Source organism: Fundulus heteroclitus, chromosome 6 (assembly GCF_011125445.2).
Source record: "Fundulus heteroclitus isolate FHET01 chromosome 6, MU-UCD_Fhet_4.1, whole genome shotgun sequence".
Classification (NCBI taxonomy): Eukaryota; Metazoa; Chordata; class Actinopteri; order Cyprinodontiformes; family Fundulidae; genus Fundulus; species Fundulus heteroclitus.
In genome coordinates, this window is record NC_046366.1 from 19,449,306 (window position 1) to 19,469,273 (window position 19,968).

Here is a 19,968-nt window from a genome sequence, read left to right on the forward strand (position 1 = left end):
GCCTCATTTTTCAAACAATTCCTACCTACCCACATAGGGCCTATGAGTAAATGTTGGCTTGGGTTACTTTACCCCTCTGCCAATTTATTGCAGTCAAATTCCATTTTATTTTGTGCCTATTCCCAATGAATATTGTGAGGGGGAATATTCCTGGAACAAAATTGGTTTTGAACTGAGTTTGATCAAGCTGGATTCTGACCCGGTAAATCCTATAATCCTACATACTGACATTTCCTCCCAATAAATCAAAACAGAATCATATTATAAAAGCAGTTTGTGATCTTCAGCTTTATGTAAACTGTAAACTGTCCGAATGAACGCTTGCAGTACTTTGCAAGAGTATTCATATGCCTAAAAGGTTTTCGTCAAGTGAGAACCAAAGACTTCAGTGTATATTACTGAGATTTTGTGTGATAGGCTAACACAAAGCAGCACGTAATTTTTAAGAGGATGGAAACTTTGTGGTTCTGGGTTTCTTCTGCAAATAAAAATCTGAAAAGTATGCTGTACAGTTGTATTTATCCCCTGACTTGTCGACTGTGTTCCTTAGTTTTCATGATGCATTGTTCACTAATTGTCACAATTCCCAGGTGTTTGCATTTTAATGTTATTTTATGTAATTTTAAAGTATTTATTTGCTGCTATATTTCCTAGGTACATTTTTCTTTAGTTGTTTCTTATCCTTATTGATCTTAGGTTATTTAGTTTTAGGTTTTCTTTATGCTTCTGTTTTTTCTGGTTTATAATTTCAAGTTATCCCCATTTTAGCCCATACTGTTGTGGATTAGGCTCTTAGATCATTCTATGTACGTTTTGAAAAATTTCCTGTCAGATTCCTTCCATGTGTTTCCCTTCTGTTCCTATTCAATGGACTCTTCCCCTCAGCTCATCAGTCTTTATTGGTCTCAGCTATCCTTCATCTCCTCCCGATTACCTTCACTTGTCTCTGCCTCACTTTTCCTCACACATTTCTCTGTATTTAAACTCCCTGGTTTTCATTTCTCATCGCTGGTTTCTTCTGTTGGTTTCACTCTGAGATAAGATAAGAGGACGTTATTGCTCAGTGATTTAAAGCACTGTGGAAATTTGCCTTTGGCATCTTGACAGTCAACCAGCACATAAAACAGACACTAAATACAATCAATAAATAATTACAATACAAAGAATAGATACAATATCATACAGCAGCAGCAGAGTTCAGAGTATTCACTGCAGATGGCACAAACGATTTCTTATACCTTGTTTTCCCTAGTGCTCTGTCTGAGTTCGCTTTGCTTCCCATCTGCCATATCCCTACTCTCTCTGTTTTTACAGTTTCTACAGTTCCTTAACTTCCTGATCTCCTTGTGTGTGAGACATTGTGTACATTTTCTTGTTTTTATTAAACTTTTAGTCAGTAACACACTTTGTGCTTGGGCCTTCATTAAACTGCATCACAACACTTACTCTGTCAAACCTCTGAGGCCTTTAAAGAAACACAGTTGGGCACTCTTTACTAATCAGGTGACCTTTGAAGGTAATTTTGTTTTATTTTATTTAGAGGTGTCAGAATAAACGAGGATTAATACAAATGTCAAATATTTTACTAAAACCATGTATAGTTTTTTCCCACTTCCAATTGAATATTGAAGTTTGTATATCATATAAAATACCAGATGAAACACGTTGAAGTGCCATGTACTGTGTGATAAAAGGGTATCAGCTAGAATTAAATTAAAGGTGTACAAGATGGTAAGATCTGGGATGCTGTTCGGTTTAGAGACAGTGGCACTGGGGAAGAGACAGGAGGCAGAGCTGGAGGTGGCAGAGATGAAGATGTTAGGAGTGACGAGGACGGATACAGTCAGGAAAGAGTGCAGAGGGACAACTCATGTTAGATGTTTTGGAAACAAAGCTGGAGACGCCAGACTGACATGGTTTGGACATGTTCAGAGGAGGGATAGTGAGTACATCGGTAGAAGGATGCTGAGGCTGGAACTGCCAAGACAGAAGGTCTAGAGAAAGACCAAAGAGCAGATTTATGGATGGAGTAAAAGAGGACAGGCAGTAGGTAGTTGGTGTGAGAGAGGAAGATGTAGGAGATAGGGTTAGATGGATACAAATGGCTCGCTGTGGCCAACCTTGAAAGGGATACACCAAAAGAAGATTATAGTGGTGACATGCTAAAATGTGAAAAAGTTCAAAAGGTGTGAATACTTCTGAAAAAGACGGTACAACTATTGCCTTTAATGGTTAAACACAGGAAATAGGAAAGATGTGCACATTATTCTTTTCCAAGACATTGTAAACCATTCCATTAAAAAGTTTTTTTATATGTGTTAAAAATTTGAGTCAAAAGAATCAAAACTCTAAAGCAAGAAAAAAAAAAAAGAAGTAAACTAAAAAGTCAGGAAGCACTGGTTTTCTTCTGGATTTCTTTCGGGGTGTTTGCATCTAAATCCATCTCTGAGCAGGGCGATGACAGTAAATGCTATGGTGTGGCGTGTGATTACAGAGCAGTTGTTGACTAATTAAGCGGTAGCTAAATCAGCCAGCATCTACTGTAATAATACCTCTGAGATTGCTGCTACTGTAATCCACGAAGCCCTCAAACAAAGATATTCACACCCTCTCTTTGAGAAAACTGACTGAACTACATGTTTAGCATTTTTCTGGTAAATGATTCACAGTTGCTCATAAATAATCCCAAAAACAAACCCTGGGGATATTAGTTTGTAGCTAGTAGTTTGTAGAAATTGGTGCACTTCAAAACAATGTGTCTGAAAAGGGGCTGAAACTGAAATTCAGCATTTCACGCACGAATCGATGGGTTTCATCCTGCATTGAAATAATTTTTATCTGAATGAAAGATTTTTCTTGTTTCTAAACATTATTTTCACATAGTTCAAAGAAGTAGATTTCAGCATTATGTAAGGTTTTTACCGAGAATGTAATCTGAAGGCAGGCAGGTTTGATGGAGCTTCCCGCTGTAGAACTCCAGGCCGATGATTGCAAACATGAGGATGGCGAAGAACAAGAGAAGGCCGATCTGAAGCAGTGGGATCATGGCCTTCATGATGGACTTGAGCACAATCTGTAAGCCTGAAAGGGGTGATTAAAAAGTGAGGGGGGGAAAAAAAAACTTCACACGAAACAGAATAACAAATTCCACAAATTTTTATTGTGATAATTGTGTTGCAAAAGTTTCAGAAAAAGCTTGTAGATTGTCCTCAGTTTCTCTCCCTTTTATTGCTTTTTTATCATCAACTAGTCTGTTAGAAAAGGCAAAGTTTTAAAGAGAGAAAAAACTTTTTCCTAGGCAATACATTCATAGAAGAAAAAGCTCAAATTACGAGGCTATCAAAACAGTAGTAAAAATATTAGGACACACATATAAGGTTTTCATATAGGCAACAGTATTCAACATTCAACATGCGGAATAGGCAACAGTATTCAACATTTAAACTGACACATGCTCTTTTATTTTTATTTTTTTCAGTATCTCTTAAAACAGATTTTTTTTAAAGAACGGTTTTTATGCATGTTTATTTATTTATTATCATCATTATTATTATTTTTTCTCTTCTTTCAAATTTTTATTGTGAATATAATGTAACATGCCCCTTTATGTATCTATTTATTGTCTTATAATGGAATTTTTATAGTAGTGTTATGTGTGAATGCAGTGTGACACATAGTTTGGACTATGTAGCAGCCAGAGTCTGTAACCCAAATCAAATTTCCCTTTGGGACAAATAAAGTTAATCAATCAATCTATCTATCTATCTATCTATCTATCTATCTATCTATCTATCTATCTATCTATCTATCTATCTATCTATCTATCTATCTATCTATCTATCTATCTATCTATCTATCTATCTATCTATCTATCTATAAGAAAGCTGTTATAAGGTAATGATCAGATATCTCTTCAGTGGCTGCTCCTCTAAAAGTATAAAATTACGAAATATAATGGTTTTCAGTCAACAACTCTAGGTGTTCTTAAGATTTTGCAGAACTTATTTTTTAACTCTTGGAGGAAGTAACCCCTCTTTTTTGTGTCTTTATCCCTGCAGCTACAAACTATTTTTAGAACTCGTAGTTATACATGCCTTGGAAAAGATAGTGTCTCCATATGAAGGCAATCAGCTGTGAGGGGATTGACTCAGACACCAGGTCTGTGTGACCCTAGAGAGTTGAGGGGTGATGTGAGGTATGAAGCCAAAGAGACAGCAAATACATTTTCTATAAACACAATGAAATGATAACTAAATGATGAGGAAACATTTAGATCACAGTTTACTTGCTGGATTTACATGTCACACTTCTTTGTCTACATTCACAATAAAACACACACTCGCTGGCCACCTTATTAGGATTCTCTTCATTCTTCAAAACTGCCTTAAATCTTTGGGGCATAGATTCAACAAGGTGTTGAAAACATTCCTCTGAGATTCTTGCTTTAGTTACTGGCAGTTTTGAAGAATGAAGAGAATCCTAATAAGGTGGCCAGCGAGTGTATGTTTTATTCTCAATGTTACGCTATTTACCTATGATAAACACACGTAGACAAAGAAGTGTGACATGTAAATCCAGCAATCTCAACTGGTAGCTTGAGACCCAGAAATGGGGTTCTGTCCTAAATGTTTTAATTATAGTTCCTAGCTCCTCTAGCTACTCTATCGTGGGAATGAAAGGAGCTTTGGAGCTCCTGCGCCGACTTCAGACAGCCTTTAACTCATGTGACATGATGCGACAGAAACGCACATGGATGATGCGAGTCAAATCCAGGCCAGTAGTTGGACAAATTTATCAAATGGCTGAAGCTCTCCACTACACAAACCAAAACATATGAAGGCGAGTGCATTTGCATGTGTCACACACAGTACCCATGAAGTTATAATGTAAATAGTACTAGCTTACAGACTGACCTAGCATCGCTTCATAATGGTACTAATGTCTCTCTGGACATTGTTGTTCATTTCCGTGAGGTGGGCTGTGCTTATACGTCATGTCACGCAAAGGAACGTTGGATTCCTTATGGCATCTTGTACATCTCAAGCTCCCTATCCTAAAGGAACTATGAGAGGAAGCATGCAGGCTCCTTTTCTACCTCCTTCCTTACTGACTGCACTATTCAGACAGCACTTGTCATGGCAAATGGTGATGCACTTCCGCTTTGGCTAAAGAGTCCTTATCAATTTGATCTTTTCGAATGCAACCTGGTTCACACACACAGGCCTTTTCTCTTTGCCAAAAAAAAAAAATGTTAGAGGGAACACAATACAATCAATATGTGTGGCTTTTGATAGTCTTAAACAGTGGGAGGTGATGATGCCCTGCAACTCGTCGTTACACACCTCAGAAGAAGACCTGGAGTGGATGACGAAATGTTCTCATTGGAAATACTACATGAGAATTGGATTGTCTTTTGAGTAAAATTTGAAATTGATTTTAACTTCTTTTGCATGAAAAACCCAATTTAGTTTAAAAACTGTTGTTACTGAAACATGTCAGCCTTAAGATTAATATGTTTAAGCTTTAATAGGACATTGTTTAGTTCATATTAACAACAAAAATTTGAGTCTTTTTAAACTATCCATTTCCTTTCAGTTAAAAATAAAATTAAAAAATATTTCTCTCCATAATTCCCAGCAGGTGATGGTTTTAGTGCATCATTAAAGGTATATAGCCACTTTATATGCCTCTACCAAAAAGTCCAAAATCCAGCTGATCATGATAAATAAAAAGGCTATATACTCTAAGAGTCCATCCAGATAATTAATTGTCCTTTTTCAGCCCAAATAGAACACCAGCAATGGAAAACCGACAGAAACATCTTCTTGCACCTTTTTAAACTTCATCTTGGACTTTTCTTTCTTTTTTTTAAATATGCTGGGAGTTCCACACTCGCTTGCCTCTATTGCTTCAGCTTGTGTACCAATTGAACGCATGCGCAGTGATATAACCCTGGTAACATGATGTGGTGATGGTAAATAAATATACATAGAAAAGGCTATATTTGCGAACAAATTGAGAAAAAACAGATTAAAAAACAAAAAAAAAAACAAATACTACGCCAGCAGAACATGATAATTTTTGCAGACAGAGTGAGTTAATGGCATATGATTTTTTTTTAAAATGTGAAATGTACATTTAAACTTTGTTATTCTTTTACAGTTTCAGGTTCAAACGGAGCCATATTTCGAATCCACAGATTTAAATTGAAATTGAATTTGGTGACACTTTGTGTGTGTTGCTACAGCGCAAGAACATTAACTCTTTATAAAACGGTTTATTTCTGTAGGTACCTAAGCATTAACTTATGGTTGTAATAATGTGTCTTGCATATTTTAACACATTTGACCAAAACTGTGATAATACTAACAATTGCACAGTGTGGATGTGAACTTGATACAGATGACCCTGTTGAAAAGAAGAAGCAATTTCAAGGCATAAAATCCTTTGAACCACTGATTTAAACAGCAAGTCTTTTTATCTTTTATAATTCTTCTAATCTTCAGCCAAAATGGACCAAAAGGGAAGTCTGAGTTTTATGACCCTGTTCAACAGAGAAATAAGAGATCTTTTCAATCATCCACTAGAGCATTTTGCACAATTTCTGCTTTCTTTTTTTCCTGCAATAAAAATACAATAAATGCAATAAAATAAGAAAACATTCATGTGCAACATGTAGAGGTTAAAGGTCAGTAAGTGACTCACTGGGGATCCCAGAGACGAGTTTGAGTGGTCTTAGGACTCGCACCGCCCTCAGGGTCCTAAGATCGACGGGGATGTTCATGTGGGCTCCAGCAGTGGCCAGGATCCTGGAGGACACAGAAATTGTTTAAAGATAATGTAACATAGGGGATGCTAGACACACAGTACATTGCTGTATTTCTGCAACCACAATTTCTGAGACGTTTTTAACACAATATGCCTCAGAGGCATTTAAAGCCCTCACCAGAGCATCTGGATCTGGTTCTCAAACTTTCTTGAGATCAATAATTTCTGTCTGTGGTGGCTAAAAAAAAAAAGTACTTTCAAAAATCAACAAAATTAAACGAACGAAAGTCGCTACAGGACAGTGTTTCAGACATAAACCGTTCGTTTTAAAGGGGGAATAAATCAAATTGCGAACTCGTTTCATAAAACGGAGACAACTGCACAGCCGGTGAGTGGTGCAGTGTTTTCATGGAATGTACCAGACTTGCATGGCGAGAGACAAAGAATGCACAGCCACATACACCTGGCAGCCAGTTCTACTCACATCTACCCACGCACACATCGATGTGCCTCCACCTACACACAAACAACGAAAAAACAGCATCAGGAGCAACTGCCTCGGCGTGGCTCACAGGAGAAACCACATGTGGATGTTTCCCAAAAGATGGCAGAAAACCAAAATACCGCACCTCCGATGCATAACTTCTACTATAAGTAACCCAAGAGAGAGAGAGAGAAAAAAAAAGGTTCAAACATTAAGGCTTTAATGAGGAGGTCAGGTACCATTGTTAATTAGCTTTTCAAAGACTTTAAATCTACTTAAGAAATGAGATTTATTTATCAGATTTCACCATTTTGCTTATTTACACTTACACACACACACACACACACACACACACACACACACACACACACATTTATGCAAACATACAAACTTATAAAATCTTTGGATGATGCTGGGAAGTGTGGGGGAGGGTATATGTGTGTGTGTGTGTTGTGTGCGTGTGTGTGCGCGCACGCGTGTGCACATGTGAACAGGGAGTAGAAAGCACATGGCAGAAACTCAAGTGTAAACCCACGCAGAATCTCTCCTGAAAGCAGTGGGAGGGAGCGAGGCCAAGCGAGCGAGTGAATGAGTGAGGCCGTCCTCGCACTAATGCGGAGAAATCTGAAAATGCTCTCACCGCGTTCAGAACCTTTTCTAAAAGTTCACCGCAGCTGCAGAAATGCTGTGCGGGCTGGCCGCCCCTGTTACGATCAATCTTCAAAGATTTTTTCCGAACCATAACAACCAAAGCTAAGCAACTTTCTCAGAAGGCAACAGGATCTTGCCGACAAAAGGCTCATTGAGCATAAACAAAAAGTGAGAAAACGAGCATTTTTACATAAATATTCACAAAACAATACACAATACAAAACAAAAGTTTGATTTGGAGAGGCTTATTTTCTCATTTTATGTGTAATTAATTGTGTAGACGTGGGCTAGTTTCAGATGTTAAGGTCTAAAATATGTTATTCAAAAAGGGACACAGTTATTCAAAAAGGGACTTGGTGAAACGTTCAGAAAAATCGCTGACTCTAGCTTTAAGGGCCCTTTAATAGGATGTTGCAGAAAGTGACCAATTTTTCTTGACTGTAGGTGACATGGTGTAACAAAGCTTTTCCCCTACCAAACTTGTTACTCTGCCCTGTTAGCTCGTGAAAAACAGACTCCAACCCATAGTTTGGTTTGAAAAAAGACCTATTCCTATTGGAAATGTTTTCAATCCCGCTAAAACACAGACGGTCATAACTTTGGAAAATAACAAGCCATTGTTCGTACGAAGAGTGTTTCAGCTTACAGTTGGCTAAGAGCAGCATGACTGATCTACATTAGTAGATCACCTGTCATCTTGTTAGGGTTATTGTTTGTTTTCTTCGATAAAGACCAGAAAAATTATATATTGTTCTGCCTAACAAGCATATTTACCTGAATACTATTACCATGTCAGTCAACCATACTGAATAGTATGTTTGAAACTCAAAGTAATAATAAATGCTATTGAAAGCATGACAAATAGAGATACTCCTGATTAGATTGAAAGCAGTCCAAATCAAAGCATTATTACCGTAAATGATATTGGATTTGCTAACTAAATTCAGTTGTCCTTTTGTGTATTGTGTGTGACTTTATGTCAAGCAATAAAATAACAGATGCAATGAGTCATTAGCTACGTTTACATGGACAAAAGTCACCAGAATAAAGGGCTGATCGGAGTAAAAATGTAAACTCACCAATCGGAATATTATGATCGGATTATGTTCAATCAAAATTAAATTGCAATCCGATTGAGAGGGGTGGTTTATGCCGATTGATAATCCAATTAACACGCTTATAAACGCTTGTCAGGCTCAAGTTATTCCGAATGTGGTAAACTGACCCGAGTGCACATGTGCACCCGACATAAATGTGACGTATTTCCATGTTGTTGAGTGGCGTAAATATGTCAGCAACCAAAACTATCAGGGCTCCCGATACAACCTTTCAGTTCGAAAAAATAAAACAGCTCAAAATTGTTGCTTACTCAGTAACGATTCAGCCAATTAGAACACTGTGCAAGTTTACTTTTTCTTTTTCTTTTTTTTTGTTTAGCAAAGATGGAAGTACTTCTGCGTTTTTTATTTTATTTTATTTATTTATTTTGCAGAATTTGATAACTGCACTTGACAGAGTGGTTCCATTCTGAATAAAGCCACGTACATATATACGCACATTATGATTGGGTTAATTGACTGTGTGCCCATATGAACGGTACAAATTGATTATTTAATCCAAATACATTTTCATCCTATCATGAAATGTTGTGCATGTAAACATAGCGACTGACATTGCAGCAATCTCTCATTCTGGATGTTGCTGCAGCAGATAGACGATTGCATTGAGCAGTAAATCCCAAACAATCCCTCACCCTGAGTATGCATGTGGCAACAGTGGAAACAAGAACTCCCTCTCAATAAGCAGGAACCTCCAGCAGAACCCAGCTCAGTGTGAGCATCCATCTACCTCTACCTACTAAGGTTTGAGAAGACAGTACAGACAAACAAACAAAAAAAAAAATCATAGAAGCAGAGGTCCAGGAATACGTTCGACATTTGAGAAGAAAAAAAGGGTTAATGGGAGCAGAAGCTCTTTTAGTGGCTTCATCTAGGAGAGAAACACATCCAAACAGGTAAGCTCTGACCCAGTAGTGGAGTTTATATAGTCTGGGTATAAACTGAAGAGTTAATAGCATAGCATCTTTGATTGTTTTGTCTTGGAGAGAAGCAAGGTTAAACATGGAAGGTACAAATGCACAAATGCAGGAGGTTCATGTTCCTGACTTTCTGCTTCCCCATGAAACCTTTAAAGCATAACCCATAAAGCAAAAAAAAAAAAAATGTTTTAAATTGTTGGAGTTTTTTTAGCAGCTGACATGCAGTCATACTTGGTTGAGTGTTTTAATCACTTGCTGGAAGCAACAAAGCGGCATGATAAAATTTCCTGCTTCCAGCTTTCTAGCAAGCAATGTTAACTAGCTTTATATTAGCAAGAACCTTCCTGCAAGCCGTGTGTCTTTCAGAGATGAAACAGAATTTTTCATCTCTGATTTTTGAATTTTCTGAATTTTCTTCTGTAAACGTTTCTTATGCACAGGTCAAAATGTGCTATCTAAAAACAAGAATAGTACGGTGCAGAACAGTTAGGTAACCTTTCAAACTTTTTATTTATTTTTTATTTTTTTTTATCTCCAAAGGATATTCATATTGGAAAGGTTTTATTTAATATGAATGATATTCAGTTCAACACTGTTCACTATGATTGAGGAAAAATAAATAACATTTGTTTTGTTTCCCTTCTACTGAAAACCTATGACCTCAAAGCTGGGGGGCATACAGCCCACCCCTGACCTCTTGTCAAGTTAAACATTACATTTCCTAAGATCAGCACGCCGATACTAGCAACAAAGAATGCTTGAATCACATAAATCTACTTATTGCCATTTCAAAAACTGCTGACAGGATTTCTTTTGGTAGGAAAAACCAGCTGCTTGAGCACTCTCCTTTAGTGTTTTGGTGCCGATATCTTTGAAGAAGTTCCTATGCTGTTTGGTGTTGCACAAGAGAATAATAAGTCACAGACATGGACTGAAATGGCAACTTCTGTCATCTTTCAGCACATTTAATTATACATCAGTCAGACCGCTGTGAGGGATGCAGTTTTGCATGGTTTCTATAGTTTCCTTTTGTGCATGCGTCAGAAATATTGCTACAAACGTCAGCAAGTCATAGCTGTGCTCCTGTTATTACAAACCAAAGAAATAACAGCACAGAAAGGAGTGCGAATATGTTTGATTTAGATACGCTGAACTAATAGTCTCTTCAATGTGTTTTATTACCTCTCTCTTATTTTGCGGCAGAGCTGCACATGCAAAATACTTGCCATTTCGGTGTGAAGTTTATTAGGTTTTAGTGAGCAGCAATGTAACAAGTGAGAGCGTGTCAGACAAAGAGATGACACAGCGAGAGACACTGTTACTGAAAGGGAGCACGGCAGTGGGAGTCTGTGGAAACGGCCTTCAAACCTCACACACAAAACAAAGGCAGGCAGCTGCAGCAGCTCCTTCAAGGCTGCGCTCCGAGCGCAAACAATTCAGGGGAAGCTTGCTCAAAATTAAAACAAATATGCTGTTTGTGGTAGCTGATGAATCATCCTTACACACACACAAACACACACACACACACACACACACACACACACACACCACAGAGGTCATTTTATTCCATTTAGATACAGCTGTGAGGCAGAAACCGTTTTTGCTAAAACAATTCGCAACATCAAACATCAACATGTTTTTTAGCATCTTATAAAAAGCCTGCTTTAAACAGTAAAACCAGTCCACATGAAGACTCTTTTGTATGATACGATGAAGTAGTAAAATCTGAAGCCTTGGATGTAGCCCTATGGTTCTAAAGTGAGGTTGAGTTCTACATGGATTTACCAGACCTACAGCCTAAACACTAAGTGTTGCTCAGAGCTCAGATCTTGATCGTGCTCTGCCTGACTTCTATTCCCATTTCTTCCCGTATTGGCTATTGCACTATTGCAACTCCCTTCTGTTTGGTCTCCCGCAAAAAAAAAGTCACCATAAGCTCCAACTGGTCCTGGACTCAGCTGCTCGAATCATTACAGGTACATTTTCATTTTAATCACATCACCCCTGTTTTACAGCAACTTCATTGGCTCCCGGTCAAATTCAGAATTCAATCGAAAATTCTTCTGTTTACATTCAAGGTCATCCACAACCTCGCCTCCTTACTTATCTGATCTCCTTCATGTCACCTCCTCCTCCTGGCCCCTCAGATCTTCCTCTTTAATCCATCTCACTGATTTCTTTTCTTTTTTTTTTGTTTTGCCTCGGTACGTTTGTGAGGAGAGCTTGCTCTTGCTCTGCTCCCAAACTCTGGAATTCTCTCCCATCCGAAATATTGACACTCAACGCCTGTTTAAATCCAGACTCAAAACACACCTCTTCGAGACTTTTTATATGCTTTGGTTTCAACTTTTATTGATGATGTTATATTTGTTTTATTGTTGTTGTTTTTTTCCTTATTTGTAAAGTGACCTTGAGTGTTTTGAAAGGTCACTAAATTAAATGTATGAGTTAAAATTTTGGAATAGTATCTCCTCCTTTGTGCAAAGAGGAACGTAATCAATACTGCCAGGGCCCTACAAATGGACCTGCACTGAATGACTAGCTTGAATGTTTCTGACCAAACTATTATAAGAGACTTTATGAGGATGGCCTGAGGACCTGGCCTCTTTTAATAGATCCTGTCCTCACTGCTCAGCCACGTGGAGCTAAACTGGCATTTCCCAGAGAACACCATTAATTGGCAGGTTTGGCGCTGGAGCTCTATTCTTTTCACAGATAAGAGCAGGTTAACTCTGAGCTCATGTGACAGACGTGAAAGGGTCTGGAGAAGCTGCTGTGAACATTACAATGCCTACAACACTGTTCAGCATGATCGGTTTGGTGGTGGGTCAGTTGATCTAGACAGCTACATCCGTGGAGAGACACAAACCTGTATAAGCCAGTCGTTAGGTATCGGGATGAAACCCCTAGTCCCACTGTTATACCCTTCACTGGTGCAGGTTATTGAGGATTGATACCACTGACTGGCCTCCATGCTCCACCTGACCTAAATCCAATAGAACATCTCTGGGACAACATGTGTAGGTCCATCCGATGGCACCAGGTTGCACCTCAGACTGTCCAGGAGCTCAGTGATGGCCTGGTCAGAATCTGGGAGAAGATACACCAGGACACCTTCAGACATCTCATAGGGAGCACACCCCCAAGTTGCCAGGGATTAATACAAGCATGTGGGGGCCATACAAACTACTGAGCACTATTTAAAGTTGCTGCAGAAACACTTCAGCTAATTGGACAAACCTGCTGCACCAGTTTTTCAGTTTATTTTTCTCTGTGACTTCAGATTAGGCCCTCTGTTGATTAATCATTTTCACTATCAAATGATGTAGCATCCTTTTGTTGCTAACACATTACCCTTTCCATATCAGTATAGATATCTAGCTGTTCCCCCAATTGAGATGTGATATGATTTAAAAGTGTTCCTCAAATTTTTTTAAGCAGTGTATCCATAGCTTGGCTATGGATATAACGTTGTAATGTCTTTGACATGACAAAACATACGCACATACTAATATTTCCACTCTACAAAAGCTATCAATAAGGCCATGGAACTGGCAATATCAAGTCTACAAATAGGTCAAACTGGGAATTTAAGTAACAGCCCCGAGTCCATCATCACACCGAGAGGTTCATCTCTTGCTCGCGGGCTCTCAGCAAGAAGCACTTCTGCAAAAATTGTTCCAAACCAACTCTGGAGAGACTGAATTCATTACATGTACAGAACGAGCCCTCTCCCACACACCTCCACCTACACAAAGAGCGGCACCAAAAACTACAGTAATCAGCAGCAGCATCTTGTTGTTACCCACTGTTTCACCATGGCATCACAGACACTAATGCACAAATGAATTAACATTAGCATAATGCACCTCCAAGGTAATGGTTTTGCAATTAATCCGGGGAAAAAAAAAAACACACAAGTAATACATTAACAGCAACATTAATATGCTCTTGTTGAATTTTGATCATGTAAGAATGGGCACTTATCCATTATTAGTCATAGCAATAATTACTCAGTGTATGTATAGAAGGTGTCACAGAATCACAGGATACTAATTTGCCTCTTGATTCATGAGCAATTGATTGGAACTCATTAATATGGATCAAAATATATTGTCTATATATGTAGACTATGTTAGACCAATCATCTGCTTGTATTCAACCAAATCCATGAGAGAACAGCATGCAAATGAATAAATCTGTTCAAGCAAGGGATATTGTTTGTTGATTTTCTGCTGGCCTGCAGATTGTTTTTCACTCATAAATAATGCAAATATGTCAAAATACATGCTGTCAACGCAAGACCAGTCATCTTTCTAAAAAACAAAAACAGAAGGCTCATCTATCACCACCAAACTGCTGCAAACCAAACAACAGAATTTCCACAGCATAATTAATGCATCTTTATAGATTTTAAATAATTTTCCCTATTAATATTGTAAACAGAGACTCTAGGATTTAAAAAAATATATAATCAGGTGAGTTTTGGTCTGGCATTAATATCAGTCCAGTGGAATGAAATCATGCATAAGAGATGTAAAACTCAAATGTGAACACATTAAACACAGTCTGAGAAGGATTTTGTTTAGACAACCGTTCAGAAATGTATCGGGATGATTTAATCAGCGATAGTTTTGCAGTTTGAAAGTAGCCTATCCCAAGAAACTCTTTTTTCGACCACCAGCTGACCTTATGTGACTTCCTTCAAACAGCAGCATTACACACATTTGCTGCACAACAATTAGTGTCCTTTGCATCCACTGAACATTGTTTTATTTTGGAAAGACTGCAGATTTGACCACTAAACTCTGAATTCTTATGCTGCTTTTATCATGATCATTCTGGTAACTGTCCTTGATGTGAGCTTGCAGTTAAGTAGTGTGAATCAGGAGTATCTCAATTATAGGAGATTTATTTCAGATAACTCAGTGGACAAATTCAAGGGATCAATGCCTTTATTGTTGAATTCTGTCATACATCAATTTAACAAAGGATGAGCACTTTAACCCAGTAGCTACACAAATTGTTTTATTGATGCTGTTTTTTTTTTATTTATTTTTTATTCGGACTACTCTTGACAATGTTGCCCTGGTAAAAAGAAACACGATTAACCAAAACAGAAGTGCCCCATGGCATAATTCTGAGCTTCATACATGAAAACAAAATAAGGCAAGGCAAGGCAAATTTATTTCTATATTACAACACAAGGACAACACACAATGCTATACATGACTAAAACAAAGAAAAATAAAAACAGAATAAAATCAAGTTGGAATAAAATGTGGAAAAATTGAAACAAAATAAAACATGGGAAAATGGAAACTAAAAGCAAATATTAAAAAAAGTTGGACTACAAACTTAAACTAATGGTGTTTCAGTAAAATAGTTTAACTAGAACAGTCAAAGTCAATCCTAAAAAAATGGGGTTTTAATCTTGGTTTAAAAGAACTCAGGCTTTCAGCACTTTTACAGTTTTCTGGAAGTTTGTTCCAGATAAGTGGAGCATAGGAACTAAATGCTGCTTCTCTGTGTTTGGTTCTGATTCTGTTTCTGCAAAGTAGGCTGGAGCCAGAGGACCTTAATGGTCTGGAGAACTGATAAGTCTGTGGTGTATTTAGGTGTTAAGCCATTCAGTGATTTATAGACTAACAGGAGTATTTTAAAGTCAATTCTCTGAGATACAGGGAGCCAGTGTAATGACTTGCCCCTGCAGGAGTGGTCCATCCCTCATATGTCTGTAGTAGGCGTGTCGCTGTTAAACAGTGACATAGCATAGACCCCGAGGTTTATCCACATGTTACCCCGAGATAGTCAGTTTCAGTGAATTAGCTGTTATTTCCCAGTAATTGCTTTAATCAGCTTCAGCATCTGTCATCTCATATAATCTAAAAGCATGAAGAATCATCCCGACAAACTAGTCACTTATGGCATTCCTCAAGGTTCAGTGCTTGGTCCAATACTTTTTAACTTGCATATGCCTCCATTGGGTAATATACAGTAAGTAGCAACATGAGATAACATAAGATGTATTTTCATTGTTATGCAGATGACATGCAGTTATTTCTGTTATTGAAACCAAATGAGTTCAACAAGCTGAGCTCACCCAATTACAATCAGAATCAGACATACTTTAATAATCCCAGAGGGAAATTACTTTTATTACACGCTCCACATATACATCTATCTATCTATCTATCTATCTATCTATCTATCTATCTATCTATCTATCTATCTATATATATATATATATATATATATATATATATATATATATATATATATATATAGTGGGGAGTGGAGGCCTAGTGGTTAGAGCACAGAGCTTCGGTTCAACTCCCACAAGCTGCCATTCTGGGTCCCTGAGCAAGACCCTTAACCCCCAATTGCTCCCCAGGCGCCGCACAGTGGCAGCCCACTGCTCCCCAAGGATGATACGATGCAGAAGTGAATTTCTCCATTGTGAGATCAATAAAGTTTAATTATTATTATTATTATTTTATATACACAACAATCCACAAAAAATAGTATAAATCTCTCTCTCTCTCTCTCTCTCTCTCTCTCTCTCTATATATATATATATGTATAACTATAGATCCAAATAAAGTGATAGTGACGTTGTGCAAGAACAGTGCAAAGAATGAATAAATGTCAATTGCAGAGGGGGGGGGGGGGGGGGGGGGGGGGGGTTCTGAATCACTGAGGGAGGCGTTGTAAAGTTTTATGACCACAGGCAGGAATGATTTCCTGTGGCGCTCTGTGGAGCATCTGGGTAAGAGGAGCCTTCTGCTGAAGGAGCTCCTCTGCTGGGCCAGAGAGGGTGTGAGACATTGTCTAAGATGGACTGAAGCCTGGACAGCATCCTCCTCTCAGCCACGGTCGTCAGAGTGTCCAGCTCCTCCCCCACAACATCACTGGCCCTCCTGATCAGTTTGTTCAGTCTGTTGTCAGCGACCCTCAGCCCACTGCCCCAGCATGTGACAGCAAAGAAGATCGTGCTGGCCACAACAGACTCATAAAGCATGCTTCCATGACATAACAGTATGGATGCCTTCTAATTTTCTGTTACTAAATCCTGATAAAACTGAGGTGATTGGTTTTGGACCTGAGCATTTTAGGAACAATTTAATTATGCAATTCATTCCTGGATGGCATTACTTTGAAATCTAGCGCCATTCCTCAGAACCTTGGAGACCCTTGATCAAGATTTGTCTTTTAGTTCAAATATAAAACAGGTTTCTAGAGCCCCTTTCTATCATCTTTGAAACATTGCTAAAATGCCGACCAACTTGTTCAAGCGTATGTTAGATTAGCTATGCTTAATTACTGTCACTTATTTTTAGGAGGTTGCTCCAAAGTCAGTCTGAGAAGCCTTCTACTGATTCACAACACTACTGCTAGAGATTTTAAGACAATTTACAGGAGAGCCACATTTCCCCAATTTAATCTTCCTTCCACTGGCTTCCTGTTGATTTTAAGATTTTGCATCGGCCATCCTACTACTCTGTTAAATGCCAACAGCAGCAGGAACTACAGATGCACACCAAGCTGTGAAAAAGGCAGAAACAGCTCCACAGAGGGTGGGGGTTAGACCGAGCTCTGATTAGACAGTGCAGTGAACAGATCACTCACAGCCCATTCCACATGGGCTTTGTTTTCAGCGCGAGGAATGCCATGTACGGCGCGTTTGGGTGTGAAGTCAGGAAAATGCGTGTCTCACGCGCATTGCATGAGGATTGAGAGCTCGGCATTTTTCATACCATGGTTAGCCCTGTGTTTTAGTATTAAAGCTTTCCTACAGAAACTACAAAAAACAAGACTAAAGATCGGTGTCAAGAAAAAAACGGAAGAAAACCACAATGTTCACCATGTTTTCAAGCATATACAATACAATACAATGCAGTCATATTCAATAAATTAGAAAATGTGTTCTAATGAGGCTCGTCTGTCAGATTAAAAGTAGCTTTTGAAAATAACAACCTTTTATTAAGGCCAAATTTATCTATTTATTTCCTTTATTTTTAATTGGTCTAAATGAAAATCTAATCTAATCTTAAATATTCTGTTTTTTTAAACTGAAAATCATCACAACAGAAGTAAAATATTGAAAAGATTAGGTGGTTTGAAGAGTTTGCTTGCAAAAAAAAAAAATTTATGAGTATCCTTCAGTGAATTGGTTACTGAAATAAATTAACTATTGAATATTATTTAAATTTACTGACTATGATTGAACCAGAATCACTGTCATCTGTATTATGTCATGACTGTATACATTTAAGGAATTTCGGTTGCACATGGCATGAATTTTATGAAATTTAATGGGGGTGTCGTGTACTTGGTATTATGTCATGTTAAGTGACTCAAACGTGTATTAGTTACAAGGAAATCTAGACTAAAGAAAGTCCCCAGCTTTTTCATAAAAACTAGCAACCTGATCTACAAAACACATCCGCCAGATAAAACCAGTAAGTCGTTAAAAAGTAAGAAAAAGATTATTTGGAGCAAGTCCAAATAAAGAAAACTGCACCGCTGAGACATCTGCCTTAAACTGACATGACTGCATGTGTGTTAATGCACTGAACATGGAAACAGCGGATTTGAATTTCCCAATTAGCTAATTCGCCCATGCATGTGGCTGTCTTTCTCCTGCGTGTCGCTCTTTGTACCAGATGGCCAATGATTCACTCCCAACTCCCACCCAGTTTTATTATTCATCCTGTCTAAAGAGCAACAATTTTAACAGAGTATCACACTCTACAACCTGATATCCTTCACACAGCATAATGGACGGCTAACACACACACACACACACACACACAGACTCACAGAAGAATGTGTGTACGTACAGCTGGGATCAATATTATTAGGTCTGATGAGGGAGTTACCAGAATTAATCTAGCAACAGGAGGGCAGTGAGTTCACTGGCAACAATCACTACCTCCAATCTCCAAAACCAGAGCAACATTCACACACACAAACACACACAAGCCATTAGGGGGCCATTTCACTGCTAATCAAAGCATCAAATCCACCTGTGCGCAGTCTGTTAGCCGCGGGGTATAACCGACCATTTTAACAATCCTACTGATATAAATTGGATTGTGGGTAAATTGTCACAGCTGAGGTCATTTTTTTTTTTTTTTTTTTGCTACACACACTAACTCAGAGGGGTTTTAATTGAGCTCCCTGTCCCAGCAGATTTGCTTCTAGCAATTTATTAATATGAAATGGAATGAATGCCGACAGCACTGGCCCAGTGGCCTCGATTTTACTCCCAGCTGGCCTCGACGACACATGTGTTTCTTTTAAGTCTGACTTACTTGTACTGGACTACTGGAGTAAGACTATGTATGTGTGTGTTGAGTGAGTGTGTGTACGTGTACGTGTTTCAGACAGTGAGTGACGAGAGGCTAGCAGTATATGTGCTACCCCCCCCCCTCCCCCCCCCAAAAAAAAAGAAAAAATTGTGTCAGATAGGTGGCAGGAAATCAGGTCGTCTGTTGCCAATTCTAGCCACAACTGGAACGATACCAAGGAAGAGGATCTGTGAGCTGCAGAAAACACACTTGGTGCATTTTATACTGTAAGTGGCATGGTTTGAGTTAGCAACAAGGATCATAACTTCAGCTTTTGAGTCCAGATAAACAGTGTTGCGTTATACTTAACATAACCAAAAGAATCTTAAGTCTTCCTTTTGAAGGTTTTCATCATCACAATCCTTTCACCACGGCTCTTAATAACTTTGGTTAAAAATTACAGCATTTTTCCAAGTTTTTTTTAGCTTTTCTCATAGAATAATTGCATAGATTTTCCACAACAGAATAACACCAGAATTATATCTGATCATTTTGAGATCTATTTCGCTTTTTATTAGGTTGAATCATTTTCCCACAAAAATTAACATCTCATAGACTAAAATGTAGCCATCCTCTTTTTGTGAACGTTTCATATTTTGGTTTATTTTGAAACCTAAGAATGACAATAAAATGTCTTCAGTAGATATTTGACAAATATGATAGGAAATCTTTTC

General features: G+C 38.2%; 1 protein-coding gene across 7 annotated transcripts in view; it reads right to left on the reverse strand.

Annotated features, from left to right (window-relative positions):
• Window positions 1-19,968, reverse strand: part of LOC105935453 (voltage-dependent R-type calcium channel subunit alpha-1E) — a 94,688-nt gene that overhangs the window by 41,204 nt on the left and 33,516 nt on the right. For all 7 annotated transcript variants that reach the window (XM_036138265.1, XM_036138264.1, XM_036138263.1 and 4 more), the window contains 2 exons: window positions 6,706-6,809; window positions 2,923-3,081 (listed from right to left, as the gene is read on the reverse strand). In XM_036138265.1, the coding sequence (XP_035994158.1) occupies window positions 2,923-3,081; window positions 6,706-6,809 (263 nt within the window). The remainder of the gene's footprint in view (window positions 1-2,922; window positions 3,082-6,705; window positions 6,810-19,968) is intronic.